Here is a 26,060-nt window from a genome sequence, read left to right on the forward strand (position 1 = left end):
ATATCTGGACGACATCTTACTTCTGTCTCCAACCCGCCAGAGGGCGCACAAGGACTTACGAACCACGATGTCTTGTCTACAGCGTCATGGTTTTACCATCAACACGCCAAAAAGCCATTTGACTCCTGCCACCAGACTCATTCATCTGGGTGCGGTGATCGATACGGTCTCTCAAAGAGTGTATCTATCTCCGGACAGACAGCACCGCATCTGTTCCCTCATAGCCGGCCTTCAACAGAGCCGAACGGTGCCGTTGTCTTTCCTGTCAAAGGTACTCGGGACCCTGGTATCCTGCGTGGACATTGTCCCTTGGGCCCGTTACCATTATCGACTTCTCCAGTGGACCTTGCTCCCGTTTCAGCGTCGCAGATTGAGTCATACACACCGTCTCACCGTCGTGGGATGCGAGTTGCAACACTCCCTCCGCTGGTGGAGATCTGCAGCACTGCGGCAGGGCACTCCCTTCGGACCATGCCATCACACGATTCTCACCACAGACGCCAGTCTGCTGGGGTGGGGGGCTCACATCCAGTCCCAGGTGGCTCAGGGCTTCTGGAGCCCCCAGGAACTATGTCCAATAAACATCAATTTCTTGGAGTTGAGAGCTGTCCGCTTGGCCTTGCTGGCCTTCGCCACCTTGCTGGAAGGTCACCACGTCCTTGTACGCACGGACAACGTAGCGACCAGGGCGCATTTAAATCACCAGGGCGGAACGCGCTCTCTCAGGTTGATGGAAGAGACGGTCCTCCTCTTCAACTGGGCGGAGACTCATCTTTCCTCCCTCCATGCAGAGCACATCGCGGGGGAGGACAACAAGCAGGCGGATTGGCTCAGTCGCCAGGAACTGGACCCGGCGGAGTGGCGGCTCGATCCGGACCTGTTCCAGGAAGTCTCGCGTCGGTTCGGGGAACCGGTGGTGGATCTCTTCGCTACCCCCCAGAATACCCAACTCCGGAGGTTCTACTCCCGGTTTCCAGCTCCGGGAGCCGAAGGAGTCAATGCATTACATCTTCAGTGGCCAAAGGTCCTACTGTACGCCTTCCCCCCGATTCCACTCATTCCATCAGTGGTAAGGAAGATCCTGTCGGAGGAGGCGGAGGTGATCTTGCTAGCGCCTCATTGGCCGCGGAGACCGTGGTTTGCGGACCTCAGAGAGCTGTCCATTTCTCCACCGTGGAGGATACCGGACGACCGGATATGCCTCAGCCAGGGGTTCGTGTACCACCCGGAACCTCAATGGTTTCACTTAACCGCATGGCATTTGAAGGGGACAGGTTGAGGAGCTGTCTCCTTCCCGAGAATGTTATCGCGACTATTCAAGCGGCTCGACGCCCTTCCACAGTCCGAATTTATCAGGCAACATGGGCAGCCTTTCATTCCTTCTGCAATGACAGGAACCTTCGACCACAGGATTCCTCAGTCATCCCTGTCCTGGAATTCTTGCAGAAGGGTTTGGAGAAAGGTTTGGCGCCAAACACGCTAAAACGCCAGGTCGCAGCGCTTGCCACCATTATAAAGCGGGACGATGGGGGACCTTTAACTAGTCACCCTTGGATTAAGGATTTCCTCAGAGGGGCTACCAACACGCATCCCCCTCCTGTTCATCGTTTTCCCACATGGGACTTGACCTTGGTCCTTCAGGCCCTCACGGGACCACCGTTTGAACCGTTGAGAACTGTTCCATTGCGTTACCTTTCCTTTAAGACGGCCTTTTTGGTGGCGGTCACCTCGGCTAGGCGGGTTTCCGAACTGTCCGCCCTGTCGGTCAGATCAGACTTGTGTCAATTTTATCCAGACAGAGTTTGTTTACGTCTGGACCCCACCTTTCTTCCAAAGATTAACTCTCACTTTCACAGGGCTCTAGAGCTGGTGTTACCGGATTTCTGTGCTCACGGTACTCACCCTTTAGAGCTTAAATGGCACAAGATAGACGTACGCAGAGCGCTGAAGCTTTACATCAGGCGTACCGGCAGTTCTCGCAAAACTGAGGCTTTGTTTGTTTCGTTTAGTGCTAGCAAACTGGGCCTCAGGGTATCATCGAATACTATCAGCCAGTGGGTGAGACTATGTATAGTTGAGGCATACAAAGCGAGCGCAAGGACTCCACCGAGTGGTATACAGGCTCATTCGACAAGGAGTGCGGCTTCTTCGGCAGCGTGGGCATCACAAGCCCCCCTTGAAGATATCTGCAGAGCCGCGGCCTGGAGTTCACCCACAACTTTTATTCGCCATTACAAATTGGACACCTTCGCTTCAGCTGAAGCTGCTTTTGGCAGACGGGTACTCCAGAAGGTGTGCGGGGAGGTACCACCCATGGTTCACAATCTCCCTCCCTGAACCTTGGACCTTGGGTATATCCCATGCTGGACTCTCCTTCCAGGAGGCATGGGAGAAGAACCGTTGTACCTACCTGAACGGTCTTCTCGATGCCCTGGAAGGAGAGTCCATACCCTCCCGAAGAACCATGGGAGTTTGGTTTGATGAGACTGTTTCTTATGTTATTATGGTTGTTAATAAAGTTCATTACCTTTACATCTTTTCGTTTTTTAAAACTGGTTACTTGGGGCAGCAAGGGGGCGGTACCTAATTATTATTTATTTATGTTAATTTGAAACTCAGTCCTACCAATAAGACTTGAGCTAAACCCATGCTGGACTCTCCTTCCAGGGCATCGAGAAGACCGTTCAGGTAGGTACAACGGTTCTTCCATTAGGCCCATTTGGCTGTTTTTCACCTTCCCTGGCTTCAGGAAAGCCTCCAGAGTTTGTGGAGGGAGGAAAACTGCCCAACTGGCCTACCAAAGGTTAACTTCCAAATTTCCAATAGGCCCGTTGAGTTTGTTTTTGCTATCCACAGGCTTTCCTGAAGCCTGCAGAGGGCGAAAACAGCTTTCCCTCACCCTCCGGAAGGCTGAAAATTAGTTAGCCAAGTCGCGCATGCGCACTGGAGCTGATAGGTCAGTGCCTCATGTGTTTTATAGCTCCATGTGTCACCTATGGCATACGTGCCATAAGTTCATCAGCACGGGCGTAGTCACAGCCAGTTTGGTCCAGTGATTAAGGCACCAAGGTAAAAAGTGGGAGACCATGAATTCAAATCCTGTCTTAGCCAGGAAAGCCAACGGGGTGACTTTGAGCCGCTCACTCTCTCTCTCTCTCTCTCTCAGACCAACCCACCTCACAGGTTTGTCGTTGGGGGCAGTGGTGAAGGAGTCTAGTGTGTGTTCTCTTCCTTGTGTTATTTGTAAAAGTAATTAAAGGCGGGATATAAACAAACAAACAAACAAACAAAACAATTCAATACAGAGGATCCTTGAATTAATAGCCAACATTTCTGTTCTGAGTGAAACGGTTGTGAAGTGAGTTTTGCCTCATTTTACGAACTTTCTTACCACCATTAAGTTAATTGTCACAGCCATTAAAGTTAGTTAATTCACAATGTTTTTTTAAGTGAATCTGACTTTTACGTCAGAAGGTCGCTAAAGGGGAAATTGTAACCATCATAAATATGAGTCAAAGTTAAGAAATGGTGGTAGCACTAAGTAATGATTTAACACATTTCTTAGCTAATGTTTTTGGTTTAAATATATAGAACTTTATATTATGGAGTAAATGATGTACTAAGAGTGGTTTGTACTTTACATATATATACTGTATGTATTATATATATACTGTATGTATCACATGTTTTTGCTGAATTTTTAAAATTAAGGGAGACTGGGATAGCGCTGTTTCGGCCTTGTTCTGGCCTCATCAGCTAGCCATACCCTTACTGGGATTTGATCGGGCAGCTGTATATACACTGTATACTGTATACACTGCTCAAAAAAATAAAGGGAACATTCAAAGAACACATCCTAGATGTGAATGAATGAAATGTTCTCATTGAATACTTTATTCTGTACAACGTTGAATGTGCTGATAACATGTGAAATTTATTGTCAATCAGTGTTGCTTCCTAAGTGGACAGTTTGATTTCACAGAAGTTAATGTTCATATTGATGCAATGTTAAGTTTTTTTATAGTAAGATGGAGTAAAAGATTTTTTTTTAAAAAAATAGTTTATTAAATTTCACATTTAAAAAAAGGGGTGAAAAAAAAGGAGGTGAGGGTCAAAAGGAGTAAGGAGGATAGGCAGGTGATTACATCATTGTTAAAGTAATTCTGAAATATATGGAGAATTCTGAATGGTATAAGTAATTATCTTGCAAAACGAATTACATTTCATAGCAACATATACAAAGTATATTTACAACAGATATAAAGTATATGCACATAATATATACTAATTAGTAACTAACTAGCTAGTAAGAGGAAACCATTGTAATGGATCCTGAAAAAAAAGAAAGAAATGGGGGAATCAAAAAGGAAGGATAGAATAGAAAAAGACAAGTATAGAAAAGAAAGAAAGGAGTAAAGAGAATCTGCGTGATCGCAGACGTTTGTAGAATATGTGACAGAATAGTGCATTGGAGTAGTAGGTGTAGATGGTAAAAAAAATATATAAAAAAAGTTAATATAAAAATAGATTAAGTTAGAAGTAGCTAAAGAAGTAAAAAATTATGTTACAAATATTTTATCTTTAAAGTCGAATTGGTTATTGTCGGTATTTGGATTAGTTATACCTTCATTGCACCAGACCAGATTATCTCAGGGACCGCCTTCTGCTGCATGAATCCCAGCAACCAGTTAGGTCCCACAGAGTGGGCCTTCTCCGGATCCCGTCAACTAAACAATGTCATTTGGCGGGACCCAGGGGAAGAGCCTTCTCTATGGTGGCCCCGGCCCTTTGGAACCAACTCCCCCCCAGAGATTAGAATTGCCCCCACCCTCCTCACCTTTCGTAAACTTCTTAAAACCCACCTGTGCCGTCAGGCATGGGGGAATTGAGATATTCTTTCCCCCTAGGCCTTTACAATTTACGCATGGTATGTCTGTATGTATGTTTGGTTTTTATAATAAGGTTTTTTTTAGTTATTTTAGTATTGGATTGGATTGTTACATGTCTACTAAGATGGTCAAATTTGAAACTCTCCCTGATGGAGAAAATATTCGCTATTAAATGCAACATCCTACCAAGATTTTTATACCTTTACCAAGTTGCACCAATAAATTTGAACAAATCCTTCTTTGAAACTTTGCACAGAGAAATTTGGAAATTTATCTGGTCAAAAAAAAGGCCAGAATTAAACTAAAAAATCTTCAGGACCACAGAAATAGAGGTGGTCTAGGACTTCCCAATTTTCAATTATATCACCAAGCAGCAAATTTGACTATGTTAAGAGAATGGGTGACTCTTAAGAACATAAGACTGCTAACACTTGAAGGTTTCGACCTTCAATCTGGATGGCACTCATTCTTAATGATGGACTCCCAAAAAATACCTTATTATTTTAAACAACACTACCTATGTAAAACTTTGATAACAACTTGGCAAACTATATAAAAAAATTATTACCACTCCGTACCCAAATGGATAGCCCCTAACAAATTAATTACGTATCCCAACCTTTTTTCATATTCCAGATCCCTAACATACCAACAACCATTAGATGAAAACAATACCTTACTAACAAGACAACAACTACAAGATATAGGGATAAATTTGGACTGGTTTACTTATTCATAAATCAATTCTGGAAGGATATTAAAGCTCTAATGGACCAAGTCATATCGATTGATGTAACACTCAAACCGGAGTTATTCCTACTAGGAATATCCAGATAAAAATTCACGCGTCAAGAAAAATATCTTATATTACAGATTCTATGAGCTGCCAGAATCACATATGCTCAAACCTGGAAGCAGGGAATAATCCCCTTGACTCTAACATTACTAAAATTATGGAATGTGCCGAGATGACCAAAATTACTATGGAAATTCAAGATTTTTTAATTAGAGGTTTAATAATTGATAATGTGTGAATTTTACAGATTTTTTTGTCTAGAAGAGTAATGAGAGATAAAAGCCTCAATTGAAGGTTTAAAATGGAGAAGAAAAAAATTATGTTTGATTATGAGTATTGTTTTAGTGTTTGTAATTATGTATTATCAGGAAAGACTTCATGAACTCAATCTGTATAGTCTGGAGGACAGAAGGGAAAGGGGGGACATGATCGAAACATTTAAATATGTTAAAGGGTTAAATAAGGTTCAGGAGGGGAGTGTTTTTAAAAGGAAAATGAACACAAGAACAAGGGGTCACAATCTGAGGTTAGTTGGGGGAAAGATAAGAAACACAGTGAGAAAATATTATTTCACTGAAAGAGTAGTAGATGTTTGGAACAAACCTCCAGCAGAGATGGTTGGGAAATCCAGTCACTGAATTTAAACATGCCCAGGATAAACATATATCCATCTTAAGATAAAATACAGGAAATAGTATAAGGGCAGACTAGATGGATTGTGAGTTCTTTTTCTGCTGCTTATCTTCTATGTTTCTATGTTTCAATGTATTGTCTTATTTTTATGGTGGAGAAACATAAAATAAAAAATTATACTTAAAAAAAAATGAATCAGTTGCCAAGTGTCCTAATTTTGATCAAATGATCAGTCACAAGTATGGGGGAAAATGTACTTTTTTCAATTTCCATTGTAACTTTGAATGGTCAGTCAATAAACTGTCATTAAATCAAGGGCTATCTATAATAGCTGAGCATGTTTGCCCAAAGGGTTTTGCCATCCCACAGCCATGAGGACTAGAAATCTGATACGAGAGTTTTGCATCTATGACATCCTACCTCGGCCCACTGATTTGAGACTTTCTGGATTGCTGTTCATTTTGGGGCTGAAAGTGTGGATGGCCTGTTTCCCTTTGTCCATTAATCTCCTTTTTATATTTTTCCCCTCCAGTTGGTTGTACAAGCTGGACTCTACCACGGTCACGAAATGCTCTGCAAAATGGTGACCAGCATCGAAGCCAACGTTTGCTCCGAGCCCGTGTGGGATCAGACGTTAAAATTTGACATTCATGTCTGCGACTTACCCCGCATGGCCCGGCTCTGCCTGGCCCTGTACTCAGTAGTGGAAAAGGCCAAAAAGGCCAGGTCCACCAAGAAGAAATCCAAAAAAGCGGTAAGTCCTTTTTGCCATATCGAACTGGCACCATCTTTGCATGTGTATGTATGTATGTATGTATGTATGTATATGTACATGTATACGTATATGCATATATATAGGGTCAAGACATGGCTGAAAGAAATATTAGGAAAAAACCCAGAATTGTTTCTATTAGGAATTACCCTTGGATATTTGGAAGGACAAATTTATTCTTCCAGCAGACGTAGTTGGTAAATCCACAGTCACTGAATTTAAACATGCCTGGGATAAGCATATATCCATCCTAAGATAAAATGCAGGAAATAGTATAAGGGAAGACTAGATGGACCATGAGGTCTTTTTCTGCCGTCAATCTTCTATGTTTCTTCTATGCAAAACTGGAAAAAGGAAAATATTCCAACAGAAGTTAATAGAAAAAATAATGATATGTGCATAAATGGACAGACTAACACTAGAAATGAAAGATAAGGATGTGACAGAGTATTATGTAACATGGGATAAATTCTATCAATGGTTAGAAAAGAAAAACGGTCAAAGAACTGAAAAATAAAGGGAAAAATGTAAACAAAAAGGTTTGGATAAAAATGAATAGTAATGAGAGATGATGATGATGATTATTATTATTATTATTATATTATTACTATTAATATTCTCTCGTTACCATTTTTTATTATTATTATTATTATTATTATTATTATTATTATTATTATTATTATTAATTGGATTTATATGCTGCCCCCATCATATGTAATTTTGTAAGATCCAAAAGAAGAGATTGGACTAGATGACCTGCAAGGTCCCTTTCAAATTACATACATACAAACATACATACATACATTTTGAATAATAATGGTATTTATTGTTCTAGATATATTATTGAATGGAATGACAAAACAGGGTGCAAAGTGTCCAATAGTTTTCAATGTTTGTTTAATGTTTCTTATGTGTAAATAAAGAATTCTTTTTTAAAAAACCAGCCATGCGGATGAGAAATGCAACTTTGAGAAGGTTTCCCCAAAATTTGCAGCAACTGTTTCTTGCAAGTTGGGGTCGTAAAACTTAACCCTTACCTGTAATTGATAGCAGTTTGTTGTCGTTAGTTGCAAAGCTGTGTCTGATCCATCGTGACCCCATGGACAACGTTCCTCCAGGCCTTCCTGTCCTCTACCATCCTCTGGAGTCCACTTAAGCTCATACAGATTCCTTCAATGTCTCCATCCAACCACCTCGTTCTCTGTCGTCCCTTCTTCCTTTGCCCCCCATCATTCCCACCATTAGGCTCTTCTCCGGTGAGTCCTTCCTTCTCATTAGGTGGCCAAAGTCTTTCAGTTTCGTCTTCAGGATCTGGCCTTTTAAAGAGCAGTCAGGGTTGATCTCCTATGGGACTGACTGGTTGGATCGCCTCCCAGTCCAAGGGACTCACAGGAGTCTTCTCCACCATCAGAGTTCAAAGGCCTCCATTCTTTGGCGCTCGGCCTTCCTTATGGTCCAACTTTCATAAGCCACAGGTTGCAACTGGGAAAACCATAGCGATTTGAGAATCCTGCACATTGGAAAGTCAAGTGCGGGAAGAGGAGATCGGCTGCGCGGGGGAAATGATGGCAGATTCAGGATTTTAAAAAGAAGCAAAAATGAGGGTTTTTCAAAAGAATAAGACTGCTTGGAAGGTTTTAGAAGCATTGAGGAGTTTAAACCAGGAGTTTAATCTGGTTTAGGACCAGATTATTTATGGGACTATCTTCTGCCTCACATGTCCCAGCAACTGGTTAGGTCACATAGTTAACTTCTCTGGGTCCCGTCAGCCAAACAATGCTGGCTGGCAGAACTGTGAGGAAGAGCCTTCTCTGTTGCGGCCCCGGTCCTCTAGAATCAACTCCTCCTGGAGATTCCAACCGCCCTCACTCTCCTCGGCATTCCAAAAGGCATTAAAAGCACACTTATGGCAGCAAGCCTGGGGCCTGGAGCGAGAGCCTTCGCTCCTGCCAGTCGTATGAATGCGGGATGACTGAATATTATTTATACTGAGTTTTATTTTTTTTACTTCTTTTATGTATTGTAGTATTTTAATCTTTGTTCATATTTTATTCTTGTAAACCACCCTGAGTCCGCTAGGCGAAAGGCGGTCTTTAAATTAAAATTAAAATTAAATTAAATTAAATTAACATGAAATAAAATAAATTAAAATAATTAAATTAAATTAAATTAAATTAAAATTAAATAAATTAAATTAACATAACATAAATTAAAATAAAATAAAATAAAATAAATGTTCGCCTCACATCTCCTCCTGAATTGGGGTAAAGAAAAAAGAAGAGAGAATTAGCCCATGTGTGCCTGCTTATATTCTTCTTGGGGCTGCCTTCTCTTTGACATCTGTATAAAAAACGGCTGCTTTCTGAGAAAGTCCCTGTTTCTTTCCAGATGTTTAAAATAAGATTTCGTTTCGGCCACGGGGACGAGATGCATGCATTTCTCTCAGTTGTAGAAACAGGAGAAAGTGCCAACAGACAGGCTGTGCAGCTGCCAAAGACTGCTGGCGGGGTGGGGGGTAGGGGGGGGAACGAAAGGCGTTGGGACTTCCTAGAAGTGGGGCCAATGGCTTGCGCGTGTGCTTTAGCGTCCTTTGCTGAGTCATGCAGCCTCTGTTTTCCCCATTTCCTCCAAACTTGCCAAGTCATCTGCTTTTTGGAGTCCATCCACTGAATTACTCACCGCTCCCTGCTTAGTTGCCGGTTTTTGGTGCCCTGACTCACTTTGGCTCAAAGTTCAAAGGAGGGAGGAGAATAAAAGAATTAGAATTATTAGAATTAGAAGAGAGAAGAGAGAATACAATAGAATATAGAATACAGAGTTTGAAGGGACCTTATAGGTTATCTAGTCCAACCCTCTGCTCAAGAATTATAATTAGAATTAGAAGGGAAAATACAATAAAAATAGAATAGAATACAGAGTTTGAAGGGACCTTATAGGTCATCTAGTCCAGCCCTCTACACCATTTCTGACAGATGGCAGTCCAGTCTCTTCTTGAAAATCTCCATTGATGAAGCTCCTACAACTTCTGAAGGCAACTTCTGTTCCAGGGGTTGACTGTTCTGGCTGTTGGAAAATTTCTCTTTATTCCCAGGTTGAATCTCCTTGGTCAGTTTCCATCCATTATTATTCCTTGTGTGGCCTTCAAGTGCTTTGGAAATTAGGTTGACTGCCCCTCCTCTCTATATAAGCCCCTCAAATATTGAAAGACCGCTCTCATGTCCCCCCTGGCCTTCTCTTCAACTCTATTATTTATATTATTATATTATATAAATAATATTTATATTATTTATATAACAATAAGAGCAACAAAACAATAACATAAAGTGCCAGTCAATAATATTTGTGATACGTTTTTAAATGTTCATATGACTGATTTTCAGGTTTAATGAATATAAATTGATGATGATGATGATGATGATGATGATGATGATAATAATAATAATGTGCAAGTCAATAATATTTGTGATACATTTTTAAATATTCAGTTGACAAAATTTCATGTTTAATGCATGAAAATTATTAATAATAATAATAATAATAACAATAATAATAATAACAACAACAACTTAGCCGATATCAAGATCTTAAAATCGAACTACAACAACTCTGGCATAAACTAGTACAGGTGGTCCCAGTAGTAATCGGCACACTGGGTGCTGTGCCAAAAGACCTCAGCCAGCATTTGAAAACAATAAACATTGACAAAATCAGAATCTGTCAGTTGCAAAAGGCCACCGTACTTGGATCTGTGCGCATCATATGAAAACACATCACATAGTCCTAGACGCTTGGAAAGTGTTATTGTGATACAAAATCCAGCATATCAATCTTGTTTATTGTGTATTACTGTTTTTTGTAAATAACAACAACAACAACATAATAATAATAATAATAATAATAATAATAATAATAATAATAATAATAATAATGCATTGCATTGACATCCTTCAGTCTCGAAAGACCATGGTATCATGCTCTGGATTCCCTAGAGCCGGGGTAGGCAAAGTTGGCTATTCTATGACTTGTTTATTTCAACTCCCAGAATTCCTGAGCCCATCATAGCTCAGGAATTCTGGGAGTTGAAGTGCACCTGTCATAGAAGAGCCAACGTTGCCTATCCCTGCCCCAGAGCATGAAGCCTGGGTAGGATACTACTACTACTACTACTACTAATAATAATAATAATAATAATGGTAGTAGTAGTAGTAGTAGTAGTAATAATAACAATAATGATAATAACATTAGTGATAATAATAACAATAATGATGATGGTGATGGTGATGATGTTGGTGAAGATGTGCCAGTCAATAATATTTGTGATATATTTTTAAATGTTCAGTTGACTGAGTTTCATGTTTAATGAATGTTATCATCATCATCCTGTGGCAATATCTATAACACCATCAAACATCCAGACTTGCCTATCCCAGGTGCTTGGTAAGCACTGAAAAAAATGCCAAACCCCAGTATGAACATCTGGCTGACTGTGCATGATGAATAATAACAATAATATTATTAATATATAAGGGGAGGAAGGAAGTGAAGGAACTTTGGTTAGCTTCTTGGCCAACCTCCCTTGGCAAGGAAATGTGTGGTAGCATCCCAAAAACAGTCCTTTGTAGCTGGAATCCGTGTCTTGTTTACACTGCAAAGGTTTGGGGGTCATTTGGTGGATCTCTGTTGAACCAGATTAACGGTTGACTTTCAAGCAGGATACCACAAGCAGGAGGTAGGCAGTGGGGCGAAAAGGCAGCTGAAATTGAGTTTGGCTTTGGAAAACAACTTTTTTGTTTTGTTTTAAGGTCTGCCCTGGCTTGTCTTCAGGGCAGCCTGTTCTTGGCAGCCCTAACATCACCAGGTGTCCCATCATCCCTGCCAACGTCTTCTTTTCTCTCTGCTCTAGGACTGCCCGCTCGCTTGGGTGAACGTGATGCTCTTCGACTACCAAGATCAGCTGAAAACCGGAGAATGCGTCTTGTCCATGTGGTCGGCCTTCCCAGGTGGGATAAATCCTTCCTGTGTCTCTTTTTCCCCCAGGGAGAAAAAAGGAGGACGGCTGTTTGGATGAGTCCACTCCTTTTAATTTATTCAAGATTATTTAAAACCGTCGGGTTTCTAGCCTAAATAACCCCCAGAAGCGGGTTTTAAAGATCTTGTGGTTGGCTCGCATCCGGCTCCTTTGATCACTGAGGAGAATGAACTGGGTCCATCTGGGTATCATAGGCCACTGTGTTTATCAGAGGAATCAGAAAGTGAGAGTGCGGGAGAGTTAGGGCCTGGGGAACCTCCAGAGACTGCAGAACCCCCCAGTTGTGGTAAAGTTGGAGTCAGATGAAGAGGGGGATATGGTGGACCCAATTACAGTGGTACCTTTACCTACAAACACCTCTACTTACGAACTTTTCTAGATAAGAACCATGTGCTCAAGATTTTTTTTGCCTCTTCTCAAGAAGCATTTTCTACTTACAAAACTGAGCCTCCGAAACTGTAAGCAGAAATGGCAGGGAGAAGCCTCTGTGGGCCTCTCTAGGAATCCCCTGGGAAGAAACAGGGCTGGAAAAGGCAGGGAGAAGCCTCCGTGGTGTCTCTAGGAGTCTCCTGGGAGGAAACAGGACCGGAAAAGGCAGGGAGAAGCCTCCATGGGGTCTCTCTAGGAATCTCCTGGGAGGAAACCAGGCTGGAAAAGGTAGGGAGAAGCCTCCATGGGGCTTCTCTAGGAATCCCCTGGGAGGAAACAGTTTCCCCAATTGCACACATTATTTGCTTTTACATTGATTCCCACGGCAAAAATTGCTTCTTTTTACAAACTTTTCTACTTAAGAACCTGGTCATGGAACAAATTAATTAGAGGTACCACTGTATAGATGCCAGAATAAGAAGGATGAGGGGGAGACAAGAATATCTCCAGCGACGTAGATCTGGGCATTGAATACTTCTATGCACAGCTCGTCATCTCAGAGAATATAAAAGGGAGGACGATGGGAAACCCCGGTGTAAAAGTTCAACGTTCCCATATGGAGAGAGAGAACTAGCAGCTAAAGGGTCTCTTATCTCTCAAATCCTTCTGTAATCCTGCCATCCTGGTTTTGGAAAGCATTTGTGAGTGCCTGTCAACGCCGAGATTTAATGACTTGAATTCGTGACTTTCTTTTGGAAGCTTGTTATCAGCTGGGCCGATAATGAGGGATTTTTTTTTGCCAGTCGGACAGACATCCCTATGATTTCATTGGATGTTTCCCATAGACAAATATACCTAGTGACTCTGCTTCCCAAATCTTCATTGGGGATTAATTACTGCTAATTAACCAGGCTGGACGGAACAAAAGATAGAATCACAGAATCACAAGATTAAAAGAGTTGGAAGGGACCTGGGGAGTCATCTAGACTAACCCCCTTTCGAGCAGCAAAACACTATACCTTCTGGTTTATGGCAGACGCATTTGCGCCAGGCAGCTGGTCTTCTGGCTTCTAAGGCTCCGGTGTGCGCGCACGCATGTGTTCCTGTCTGGGCACTTGGTATGAAAAAGGTTTGCCATCACTGCCCTGTACCATTTGAGATAAATGGTTTGTCTAATCTCGTCTTAAAAATGGAGGTCTTTCATAATCCACCAGGGTAAACATTCTGCTGTGGACTGGGAATTGTTTGATCATGTAATTTAGAGCAGTACAGGACTGTCAGGATTTGAAACCTGTATTCCAGATACAGTGAGAATGCTGTAATTAATGTAAAGCAGAAGGAATGCTGAGTCATGACGCATCGGCAGAATGTGCCACGACCTGATTGGCCAATACAGTGGTATCTCTACTTAAGAACTTAATTTGTTCCGTGGCCAGGTTCTTAAGTAGAAAAGTTTGTAAGTAGAAGCCATTTTTCCCGTAGGAATCAATGTAAAAGCAAATAATGCATGCAAACCCATTGGGAAAGAAATAAAAGCTCGGAATTTGGGTGGGAGGAGGAGGAGGAAGAAGAGGAGGAGGACAGTCGCTGCCAAAGGAAGACGGTGAGGTGAGGGGAATTTAAAAAATCCAAAACTTTAAGGCTTAAAAAAAAAAGAGGGACTCTGAGGTGGCGCGACACCTGGCGCGAGGCTGCCTCCCATACACTGCGCCAGACAGAGAAACCCAGGGGGAATGGCCGCTCTGAGTCTCTGGAGAGGGGCAGCATACAAATCTAATAAATTAAATTAAATTAAATTAAATTTTTCTGGGCTCGGGTTCTTAAGTAGAAAATTGTTCTTAAGAAGAAGCAAAAAAATCTTGAACGCCCGGTTCTTATCTAGAAAAGTTCTTAAGTAGAAGCGTTCTTAGGTAGAGGTACCACTATACAGTGAGAATGCTGAAATTAATGTAAAGTAGAATACTGAGTCCTGATGCATCAGCAGAATGTGCCACGACCTGATTGGCCAATACTTGTATATATTGTGTTCTGTCTGGGTCACTCCGGAAGCTAAAACCAACCCAAAAAGATAAGCCAGACACACCGGTAAAAGGCAAAGGCAGTTTATAGAATTCAAAGAAAACACAGGTAACAGAAAATGTCCTTACAAACAGGAAAACGCTGGAACTTCAAAGATATACAGGATTCTTGCTGCCAAGACGAAGCTGTAGATAGCAAACATACGCCTCCCACGAGTCTTCCAGACTGCTAGGCCACAAGCCAAGATCAGAGACGCTGAGAATCAAAGCAGGTCACCGCAACTCCAATTGCTAACACTCCACATGGCTTCAAGGGCTTGCCTGCCTTTTAAACCCTGCTGATGAGGACCACCCCCAAACCCAGCTGTTTCTAATTCAATGGTGATAATATTTCTTTAACTGCTCCTTTCATTGCTCTGAACGCCTCTGTCTCATGTCAATGACAGCTTGTGCGTCATCACCTAATGACTCCAAGCTACTGGCTGGGGAGAGCCCCCCCTGGGGCTCTCATGCTGTTCTCCTTCATCCCATTCCTGACTCTCCTCTCCCCCGTCCGACTGTTCAGCCCCCTCCTCTGCGCTGTCATCCTCCTCCGGGCATGGAGCCAGCAGAGACGCAGCCGGTCCCTGAGCAGCCTCAGGCTGAACCACAACATATTGTAATGCACCTTTGCATTGGGTGGTTCGTGGTGGTTGTTCTGTTGTAGTGGTTAGTGGTCTGTTGTGGTTAGTAGTGGAGTCGTCTAGTGCAGTGTTTTTCAACCAGTGTGCCGTGGCACACTAGTGTGCCGCGAGACATGGTCAGGTGTGCCGCGAAGCTCAGAGAGAAAGAAAGCAAGAGAGAGAGAAAGCAAGAAAGAGAGAGAGAGAAAGAGAATAAGAGAGAGAGAAAGAAAGCAAGAGAGAGAGAACAAGAGAAAGAAAGAGAGAGAAAGAGAGAAAGAAAACAAGAGAGAGAGAAAGAGAGGGAGGGAAGGAGAGAGAGAGAAAGACATAGAGGGAGGGAGGGAGAGAGAAAGAGAGCAAAAAAGAGGAAGGAAGGAAGAGAAAGGAAGGAAGAAAGAGAAAGGGAGGGAGAAAAAAATAGAGTGAAGGGGAGGAAGAGAGAGAATTTTTTTGTCCAAACTTTTTTTAGCGCCCCCCCCCCCCGCTCAATGTGCCCCAGGGTTTCGTAAATGTAAAAAATGTGCCGCGGCTCAAAAAAGGTTGAAAATCACTGGTCTAGTGTAATAGTTTGATTGTTTTGTAATATAGTATAGTGCAGTGATGGCAAACCTTTATTTCCTCGGGTGCCGAAAGAGTGTGCATGCATGATGTTGCACATGCACGAGTGCCCACATCCATAATTCAATGCCTGCGGAGTGCAAAAACAGCTTCCCTCACCACCCCTCTGGAGACCAGAAATGGCCTGTTTCCCAACTTCTGGTGGGCCCAGTAGGCTCGTGTTTCACCCTTCCCAGGCTTCAAAGGCTTCCCTGGAGCCGGGGAAGGGTAAATACGCCCTCCCCCCTCCCCTCCCCCAAGGCTATCTGGAAGCCAAATCAGCTGGCTGCCACACACATGCATGTTGGAGGTGAACTAGGGCAACGGCTCACATGCCAGCAGATATGGCTCCACGTGCCACCTGTGGCACCCATGTCATAGGTTTGCCAGATAAAAATCTTCTGAAGGAAGAACTCCTGCTGTGGTGTCTTTATTCTGGAAACCTTCCATGCCTGAGATTATTCCCACTTCCAAAGCAATTTCTAAAATTAACTCTGACAAGGACTGCTCTTGGATATGGAGGCTCGACTTAGCTCGGCTTTCAAGCTGGTTGCAGATAAGTGCAACTACGAAGAGTGGACTCCTCGTCACCCTGACGGCACAAATAACACTGCCTTCTGTTCTTTGGAACAAATTGTAATTTTGCAAGCGAGAAGTTGGTTGGTCCTGTCCTACCAGTTATTTTGATGTTATTTGCTGGAATTTGCCAACATTGAATATGGAGGCCCCAGTGAAGGACTGCAAAAAATTTTTACTACCACACTGTGGGCGTGTGTTATTGTGTAGGTGTGGCTTGATGACTGGGTGGGGGTGGCTTGCCAACCATGTGACCAGGTGGGAATGGCTTGACAATCATGTGACCAGGGGGGGTGGCTTAAAGATCATGTGACTGGGTGGGAGTGGCTTACCGGCCAATATAAATTTTCAAACAGGTGCTTGGACTCTATTTCAGTTGTTTAAGTCCCATTATTTGAATAGCCAAAAAAAGGCCAATTAGACAGCATTCTTTGTTGAGGAATACAGTCGCATTTTAAGGTTTTGTCCTGAACCCACAAGGTTCAGTATGATAACAGATTAGGCAAGTAGCTCAATTTTCTTTAATTGCTATAAAAGTTCAGTTCTAGATAATGATTAAAATGATTAAAGCGTTTATGGGTTAAAAACATACTATTTAATTACTTCCTATTTTAAAAGGAATTAAGGATCTTACTAAGGTAGTAGAGAAGGAAAGACAATTTAAAAAATTTAAGCATTCAATAAATAGTGCATAAACTTACTACCCGCACTGCGTCCCGTCCCCGTCCTCCCCTCCCCCGTGGGGGCAGCAGCCCATCACTGGGAGGCCCGGTCCATGTAGGGCACGGCGGGATAATGTTTTGATGATTTTGGTTTGTTCTGGCGGACGGGGTTTACGGCACCCTGTAAAACCTAGCCAAGTGAGGCTCCCCGTTCGAATGCAGCCGTTTGGCAACTTGAGCCCTTCTGCCTTTCCAGACGAGAAAGGAGAATTGTTAAACCCAACGGGTACCATCCAGACCAATCCCAACACGGATAGCGCTGCCACGCTCGTCATCCGCTTCCCCGGCATATCGTTGTATCCGATCTACTACCCTTCCACGAGACAGGTGAGACTACTCAGAGTGTGTGTGCGAAGTCAAGTGTGTGTGTGTTCCCTGTTGCTTGTTTTGTGTTCTGGGTCACTGGACAAATAGATTGCTGGGATGATTTGATCAGTCCTCTTGGTGTTTGTCGGTTGAGGTTGTGCCCAAAAGCAGGCAAGGAGGTTGGCGGGAATGGTGGGGTCGTTCCCAAACTTAACAAGATCCCAGAATGGTGTGTGTGTTGCACTGTCCTCCCTAAAAGGTCGTCCGTATCATCCAAACATTTTTCCCTTTGAAATTCAATGCATTCATGCAAATGGTGGCCCACCCGTTGTGATTCTTCTTTTCTTCCAACTTCTTTCTTCCAAAATAATTTTTTGGAAGATTTCCGTTAAGTGTTAAGGAGTGTGCAGAATAATCCTTGAGTTGCCAAGGATGCACAGAGCAAATGTGGATGTGGCAGATATCCAAGCTGATAGCCCAAAGATACAAGTAGTAATTCAGATAACCAGATACATTAAGTGTATAAATATTATTTCCTTTGGCAAATAGCTTAGTCAAGAACAATCCTAGTCATACACAGTCAAATCAGTCAGTACGTATACAATATTATACAGTGGTACCTCTACTTAAGAACTTAATTTGTTCCGTGACCAGGTTCTTAAGTAGAAACGTTCTTAAGTAGAAGCAATTTTTCCCATAGGAATCCATGTAAAAGCAAATGGTGCATGCAAACCCATTAGGAAAGAAATAAAAGCTCGGAATTTGGGTGGGAGGAGGAGGAGGAAGAAGAGGAGGAGGAGAGTCGCTGCCGAAGGAAGAAGGTGAGGTGAAGGGAATAAAAAAAATCCAAAAATTAAAGGCTTAAAAAAAAAAAAGAGGGACTCTGAGGCAGCGAGGAGGAGCACGCACCTCCAATAAACCTGGCGTGAGGCTGCTTCCTATACGCTGCCTCCCATACACTGGCTGCTGCTGATACTACCTGCTGCCTCTTCCTTCCCATGCTGAAGGGCTCCCCTCTCCTCTCGCTCGCTTTGTAGCCGGTGCCTTTCCTTCGCTGTGGTGACTCCTTGGCTGCCCAGAGCGAAGGGAACATTTCTTTTCTCCGGATGCTGGCAGAGGTTTATTCCCTGTCCAAGCACCCAGAGAAAGGAAAATGCTTTGTTCGCTCTGGAATGCCAAAGCCTCCTTAAACACCACCGAAAGGCTCCTCTGGCAGCCCAGATGGCTGGGATTAAAGGGAGAATGGCAGGAAACTGGCCGGGCCTTCGTGCCACTCTCAAATTTCCTGGGAAATTTTTCCTGGCTCAGGTTCTTAAGTAGAAAATGGTTCTTAAGTAGAGGCAAAAAAATCTTGAACACCCAGTTCTTATCTAGAAAAGTTCTTAAGTAGAGGTACCATTGTATCTTACTTGTTCAGCTTATAAATACATAAACCAGCATTTAACACATAACACAAGCAGTCACAGAGGATATAACAGTAATAGCAGGGAATAATCAGAGAGAGGGGGAAGGAATTGGGAAGGGGTGGTTGCAAGAGAAGGAAAAATACTAGCCACAACAAATTCTTTCCAGAGATTCAAGGTCATCCTTTGTTCAGCACTAGCCGGAAGTACAGGGGAGGATTGTGGACGTTGAGAGAACCAGAGTGGTCCATGTGATGAACTTGTGGGTCTGGGGATGAAGGATGAAACTTAACCTGGGTGGAGAACTGTAGGAAAAGTTAGTATCGGGTTGACTACAGTTCATAACCAACATGGCTCTGTTAATAAATTGGAACTTGGAAGAAAGCCAAGGTTTGGGCTCTGATTTGTTTCTCGGGTGCTAATTTGAACGCTGACAGTGTGTATCTTATTCTCTGAAAAATATGGTACATTTTTCAAAGAAATTTGCCATCAGCTATAACATTGGGATTGTGTGTGTGTGTGTGTCAGAAACCATCGTTGAATTGGAGACTTTGGCCTGCCACACTTTATGCTTGATTCTTGCTGTGGGAAATTGGATGTGGAGATGTAGCCATAACAAATTCCTTCTAGATTCTCAAGGTCATCCTTTGTTCAGCACCTGCCTGGAAGCTGATGGGAGTAACGGGCATGTTGGCAAAAGACAACTGATCAACTTGATGAATTTGTGGGTGTGGAGGCAAGGGAATGAAGTTTGAACTGGGCAGAGAAACCCTCATAGCTTTAGATTCGGGTTTCTCACAGATGTGCTCCGTTAATAAATTGGAACTTTCAGAAATGCTGAGCCTTGGACTCTGATTTACTTTTGAAAGCTATTTGGAACCCTGACATTGTGTTTTATTGTCCCAGATCTTAGAAAACGGGCAGAACGGCCATGGTGTCTACAGTATGGATGAGGATCTAGAAGAGGTCAGTACGAAACAAACTTTTTAAAAAAAAGTCTGGCAGATGTTTTGAGCTCTATCTGGGATGCCATGCAGAAACTCTCCTTTAAATGGGAATTGAGGGTGCGAGTAGAATAGAATAGAATAGAATTCTTTATTGGCCAAGTGTGATTGGACACACAAGGAATTTGTCTTTGGTGCAGATGCTCTTAGTGTACATAAAAGAAAAAGATACATTTGTCAAGAATCATAAGGTACAACACTTAATGATTGTCATAGGGGTCAAATAAGCAATCAGGAAACAATCAATAAATCGTAAGGATACAAGCAATAAGTTACAGTCATAAGTGGGAGGAGATGTGGGATACAAACGATGAGAAGACTAATAGTAATAGTAATGCAGCCTTAGTGAGTAGTTTGACAGTGTTGAGGGAATTATTTGTTTAGCCGATGACATTCTGGAAAAAAACTGTTCTTTTGTCTTGTTGTGCAGTGCTCTATAGCATTGTTTTGAGAGTAGGAGTTGAAACTATTTATGTCCAGGATGCGAGGGGTCTGTAGATATTTTCGCCGCCCTCTTTTTGACTCGTGCTGTATTCAGGTCCTCAATGGAAGGAAGGTTGACAGCAATTGTTTTTTCTGCAGTTCTGATTCTCCTCTGAAGTCTGTGTCAGTCTTGTTGGGTTGTAGAACCAAACCAGACAGTTATAGAGGTGCAGTTAATTGTAAGGTAAAAACAGAATAAGACAGCTGGGAGGTCTTCTAATCTGACCCCCTGCTCAAGCAGGAGACCCTATTCAACTTCAGGCAAATTATGGATAATAATAACAGAATAAGAGAGCTGGACCGGAATTTGAAGATCCTCTCATCTGACCGCCTGCTCAAGCAGGAGACCTTCAAAAGAGACAAATGTGTCCCCTTAAAAGTAGGGACCAGATCTTGAATAATTCAACCTTCCAAGACTATCATTCCTCCCCCCCTCCTTATTTAAATCCAGCAACATGATGGAAAGAAAAGCAATTAATTAAAAAAAAAAAGTTGGGGGAATAAGCTTGCTGGCTAGAGAATTCTGGGAGTTGAAGTTCATTTGTCTTCAGGTTGGTTAAAAAAAATCACTTATTTACTATAGAAAAGATCTTTCCTTACTCAACAGGCTGGGCTTCTTCATTCTATATAAATATATCCCTTTTGTAAGACATTTCTGTATTTAATTTTTCTTCTCCTGAACTAAAACAACTATAAACTTCACCGCTTTCGTCAAGTAGAAACATAGAAACATAGAAGACTGACGGCAGAAAAAGACCCCATGGTCCATCTAGTCTGCCCTTTTACTATTTCCTGTATTTTATCTTACAATGGATATATGTTTATCCCAGGCATGTTTAAATTCGGTTACTGTAGGGGATTATGGGCTTCCCCTTTTGGGCCCCCTTTTCACCACCCCACCAATTTCCCCCCCTGCAAAACCCCCCCACAAAGAAACCTTTTCTAAGCCCCCCCTTCAAAAAGCCTACCTATATACAGTAACACCTCATGATACGAACTTAATTGGTGCAAGGAGGAGGTTCGTAAGACGAAAGGTTCGTAAGACGAAACAATGTTTCCAATAGGAAACAATGTAAAGTCAATTAATCCGTGCAACCAAAAAACCCCCCGCAAAAAAACGGCTTTCGGCGACTGCTGGGAAGCCGCGCGGCTGTTTTAAAAGGTGACAGCCGGCCTGGGGGGCTTCCCAGCACCCCCCCGAACCCGGGTTCGGGGGGTGCTGGCAAGCCCCCCAGGCCAGCTGCGACCTTTTAAAACAGCCGCGCCGCTTCCCAGCTGTCTCCCGAAGCCAAACGCTAAAGCCGAACTTCCGCGTTCGGCTTCGGGAGACAGCTGGGAAGCGGCGCGGCTGTTTTAAAAGGTGACAGCCGGGCTGGGGGGCTTCCCAGCAACCTCCCGAACCGAACCCGGGGTTCAGAAAAATTTTGCCTCTTCTTACGAACTTTGTTCGAGTTACAAACCGGCATTCGGGAGGCTTCTGGGAAGCCCCGCCGCCCGGCTGTCACCTTTTAAAACAGCCGCGCGGCTTCCCAGCAGTCTCCGAACGCCGGTTCGTAACTCGAAAAAAGTTCGTAAGAAGAGGCAAAATTTTTCTGAACCCCAGGTTCGTATCACGAGTTGTTCGTAAGACGAGGGGTTCGTATCTTGAGGTACCACTGTAAATACATTTAACTTCTTCCTTTTTTAAGCAAAGGGGGGGGGAGAGAATTGTGAGCTTTTCTGTCTTGCTCTTGACTGCCATCTTGTGGTCCATCTAGAAACAGCAGCTGAAGGAGATACTGGAGCGTAGATCTTGCGTCGAACTTTACGAACACGAGAAAGATTTAGTGTGGAAAATGAGATACCAGATTCGGGATCAGTATCCGGGAGCATTGGCTAAACTGCTTATGGTAACCAAGTGGAATAAACACGAGGATGTTGCCCAGGTGAGAATTTTAATTAAGATCCGCTGGGGACTAAAAGATTTTTAGTCCCCAGCGGCTGATAAGGTCCCACAGAGTTGGCCTTCTCCAGGTCCTGTCGACTAAACAATGTCGTCTGGCGCGCCCCAGGGGAAGAGCCTTCTCTGTGGCGGCCCCGACCCTCTGGAACCAACTCCCCACCAGAGATCAGAACTGCCCCCACCCTCCTTGCCTTTTGTAAATTGCTCAAGACCCACCTATATCACCAGGCATGAGATATCTCCCCCAGGCTTATATAGTTTATGTATGGTGTGCTTGTGTTGTATGATTTTTAAATGATGGGTTTTTAGATAATTTTTTAATATTAGATTTGTTATATTGTATACTGTTGTTGTTACTGTTGTGAGCCACCCCGAGTCTGCGGAGAGGGGCGGCATACAAATCTAATTAATAACAACAACAACAACAACAACAATAATAATAATAAGAATAAGAATAATAATTTAGCCAGGAATGACAGGCGATTAAATCTTGAATTCTAGAAACTCATCTATAAAGCTGCCCCAAATTCACAAGTTAGTGTGCCATGTTTGGGGAAAAAATGTTCTTTCCTGGATTGTTAACAGCTGTCGCTCAAAACAAGTTTATGACAGTCAGAGACCAGAGAATAGGAAAAATAAAAACACTCAATGGGTATCCAGTTAAAAATTCTGGAATAAAATAATAAATCACAATATATAATTATACTGAAGATAACAATTTGGTATTCAGTCCGTCAGTCACATACTATAATATACTATACTATAATTATCTATAAACTATTGTATTTATTATATTTATTATATTTATTTATTTGATTGATTGATTGATTGATTGATTGATTGATTGGATTTGTATGCTGCCCCTCGCCGAGGACTCAGGGCGGCTCACAACAACTTGCAGAGCAGTGCTGAGGATTTTAACTCATCTTTCGCTGATAAAGTCGCTCAGATCCGGGCGGACCTCAACTCCGATTGGATAACAGAGTTGACTGACAATGAGTCAGTCGAGGTGACTGGGGCCCGTCCTTGTCCATCTGTCTGAGAAGAGTTTGATCTGGTGACACCTGATGAAGTGGACAAGGCCATTGGAGCTGTGAGTTCCGCCACCTGTTTACTGGATCCGTGTCCCTCCTGGCTGGTTTCGGCCAGCAGGGAGGGGACACGGAGCTGGGTCCAGGAGATTGTCAACACTTCTTTGGGGAGGGGGTCCTTCTCAGCTCCCTACAAGGAGGAACTTGTGTGCCCCCTCCTCAAGAAGCCTTCCCTAGACCAGCCATCCTTAACAACTATTGTCCAGTCTCCAACCTTCCCTTTATGGGGAAGGTTGTTGAGAAGGTGGTGGCGCTCCAACTCCAGCGGTCCTTGGAAGAAGCCGATTATCTAGGCCCACAACAGTCAGGGTTCAGGCCCGGCTACAGCACGGAAACTGCTTTGGTCGCGTTGATGAATGATCTCTGGTGGGCCCGGGACAGGGGTTTATCCTCTGTCCTGGTGCTTCTTGACCCCTCAGCGGCTTTCAATACCATCGACCATGGCATCCTTCTGCGCCGGCTGGAGGGGTTGAGAGTGGAAGGCACTGTCCTTCAGTGGTTCTCCTCCTACCTGTCCGGTCGGTCGCATTCGGTGTTAGTGGGGGGTCAGAGGTCGACCTCTAGGTCTCTCCCTCAAAATCCACCTCTGCCATCAGGTATGGGGAAATTGATTCCCCTGGGCCGTTTCCACTTTATGTATGGTTTGCATGAGATGTATGAATGTTTTTAAGGGTTAAGGGTTTTAAACTGTTTTTTAAATATTGGATTTGTACTGTTTTTTTTCTTGTTGTGAGCCGCTCCGAGTCCTCGGAGAGGGGCGGCGTACAAATCTAATAAATAATAATAATAAATAATAATAACATATATAAAACATAGTAGTACATCTAATCCAATTAATATAATGAAAAAGCCCTAAAATCCTAAAATAATTTAAAACATTAATTATCATTCACTCCATAAAACACACTAAAAAACACTCGTTCAGGGGGAAAGATCCCACCTCTGCTGTAAGTTGAGGGCTACCTGTATAGGACAGGCTGTTAAATCAAGCCTCCTTATTTAAGGGCAGTTTACCCGGGCAGTGTTACCTTCAGTGCTTTTCTGACGGAAGGAGGAGGGGCAATCCACAGCTGATCCTATGCTTTTCCCACAGATGATATTTTTGCTGCAATCTTGGCCAGAGCTTCCCGTTCTCAACGCCCTGGAGCTTTTAGATTTTAATTTCCCGGACCCTTTCGTGAGCCGCTTCGCCGTCAATTCCCTGAAAAAGCTGACGTAAGTTAAAATTCATTTCCTGAAGAAGAAAAAGAGGGATGGGATGAGGAAGAGAGAGAAAGGAAAGGAAAGAAAAAGAAAGGAAAGGAAGAGGGAAGGGAAAGGGAAGGAAGAGGGAAGGGAAAGGAAAGGAAGAGGGAAGGGAAAGGGAAGGAAGAGGGAAGGGAAAGGAAAGAAAGGAAAGGAAGAGGGAAAGGAAAGGAAAAGGAATAATGAAATTAGATGAAATGGAAGAAAAGAAAGGAAAAGAAAGGGGACTGTTTTGAAAAACACAGGAATTACTGCAGTTATGCTCCAATACAATTTTGGGTTTTATTTTAAAAAGTGAGGCAAACTTCAACCCAGGGCTCCCCAGCCAGCTTCAACCTCAGTGATTTTAAGAGGGGAGAGTTGGCCTGGAAACCCAGAAAACAGGATAATTCTGAAAGGCTATGCAACTGGGGTGATCATCCATTAACCCTCTGCTCTTCCTTCTTCAGGGATGCCGAGTTGTTCCAGTATCTCCTGCAACTGGTTCAGGTTTTGAAATACCAGTCCTACTTGGACTGTGAATTAACCAAGTTCCTTTTGGGCAGGGCCTTATCCAACCGGAAGATCGGCCATTTTCTTTTCTGGCATCTCAGGTGAGGAAAAAAATTTTTGGGGAGAAGCAAGGCAATTTAAGGGATTGGAAAATTTAGCTGTGAGCCACCCACTGTCCTCTGGCAGTAGGGCGGCATAAGGGCCTAAATAAATAGGTAGGTAGGTAGGTAGGTAGGTAGGTAGAGATAATAATAATAATAATAATAATAATAATAATAATAATAATAATAATAATAATTTATTGAATTTGTATGCCGCCCCTCTCCGTAGACCCGGGGCGGCTAACAACAATAATAAAAACAACATGTACAACCCAATCATAAAAACAACTAAAAACCCCTATTATAAAACCAAACATGCACACAAACATACCATGCATAACTTGTAATGGCCTAGGGGGAAGGGCTATCTCAACTCCCCAATGCCTGGCGGTATAAATGAGTCTTGAGTAGTTTACGAAAGACAGGGTGGGGGCAGTTCTGATCTCCGGGGGACAGATAGGTAGATAGGAATAGATAGAAATAGATAGGTAGGTAGGTAGGTAGGTAGATAAGACTTAGATAGATAGATAGATAGATAGATAGATAGATAAGAGATAGATAGATAGATAAGAGATAGATAGATAGATAAGAGATAGATAGATAGATAGATAGATAGATAGATAGATAGATAGATAAGAGATAGATAGTTAGATAGATAGATAGATAGATAGATAGATAGATAGATAGATAGATAGATAGATAAGAGGTAGGTAGGTGGATGGATGGATGGATGGATGGATAAATAGATAGATGATAGATAGATAAGAGATAGATAGATAGATAGATAGATAGATAAGAGATAGATAGATAGATAGATAAGAGATAGATAGATAGATAGATAGATAAGAGGTAGGTAGTTGGATGGATGGATGGATAAATAGATAGATAGATGATAGATAGATAAGAGATAGATAGATAGATAGATAG

At 42.8% G+C, this 26,060-nt stretch overlaps 1 protein-coding gene across 5 annotated transcripts in view; it reads left to right on the forward strand.

Annotated features, from left to right (window-relative positions):
* Positions 1–26,060, forward strand: part of PIK3CD (phosphatidylinositol-4,5-bisphosphate 3-kinase catalytic subunit delta) — a 64,336-nt gene that overhangs the window by 23,241 nt on the left and 15,035 nt on the right. For 4 of the 5 annotated variants that reach the window (XR_011559727.1, XM_070759263.1, XM_070759262.1 and 1 more), the window contains exons 8-14: positions 6,851–7,072; positions 11,994–12,090; positions 17,263–17,393; positions 19,682–19,741; positions 22,020–22,187; positions 24,389–24,510; positions 24,990–25,133. Coding sequence is in view for 4 of the 5 variants with exons in the window: in XM_070759263.1 (XP_070615364.1) it covers positions 6,851–7,072; positions 11,994–12,090; positions 17,263–17,393; positions 19,682–19,741; positions 22,020–22,187; positions 24,389–24,510; positions 24,990–25,133 (944 nt within the window). In the remaining variant the exon portion in view is untranslated. The remainder of the gene's footprint in view (positions 1–6,850; positions 7,073–11,993; positions 12,091–17,262; positions 17,394–19,681; positions 19,742–22,019; positions 22,188–24,388; positions 24,511–24,989; positions 25,134–26,060) is intronic. The other variant, XM_070759264.1, reaches the window with a different exon arrangement.

The sequence above is a fragment of the Erythrolamprus reginae genome, chromosome 8 (genome assembly GCF_031021105.1).
Source record: "Erythrolamprus reginae isolate rEryReg1 chromosome 8, rEryReg1.hap1, whole genome shotgun sequence".
Taxonomy (NCBI): domain Eukaryota; kingdom Metazoa; phylum Chordata; class Lepidosauria; order Squamata; family Dipsadidae; genus Erythrolamprus; species Erythrolamprus reginae.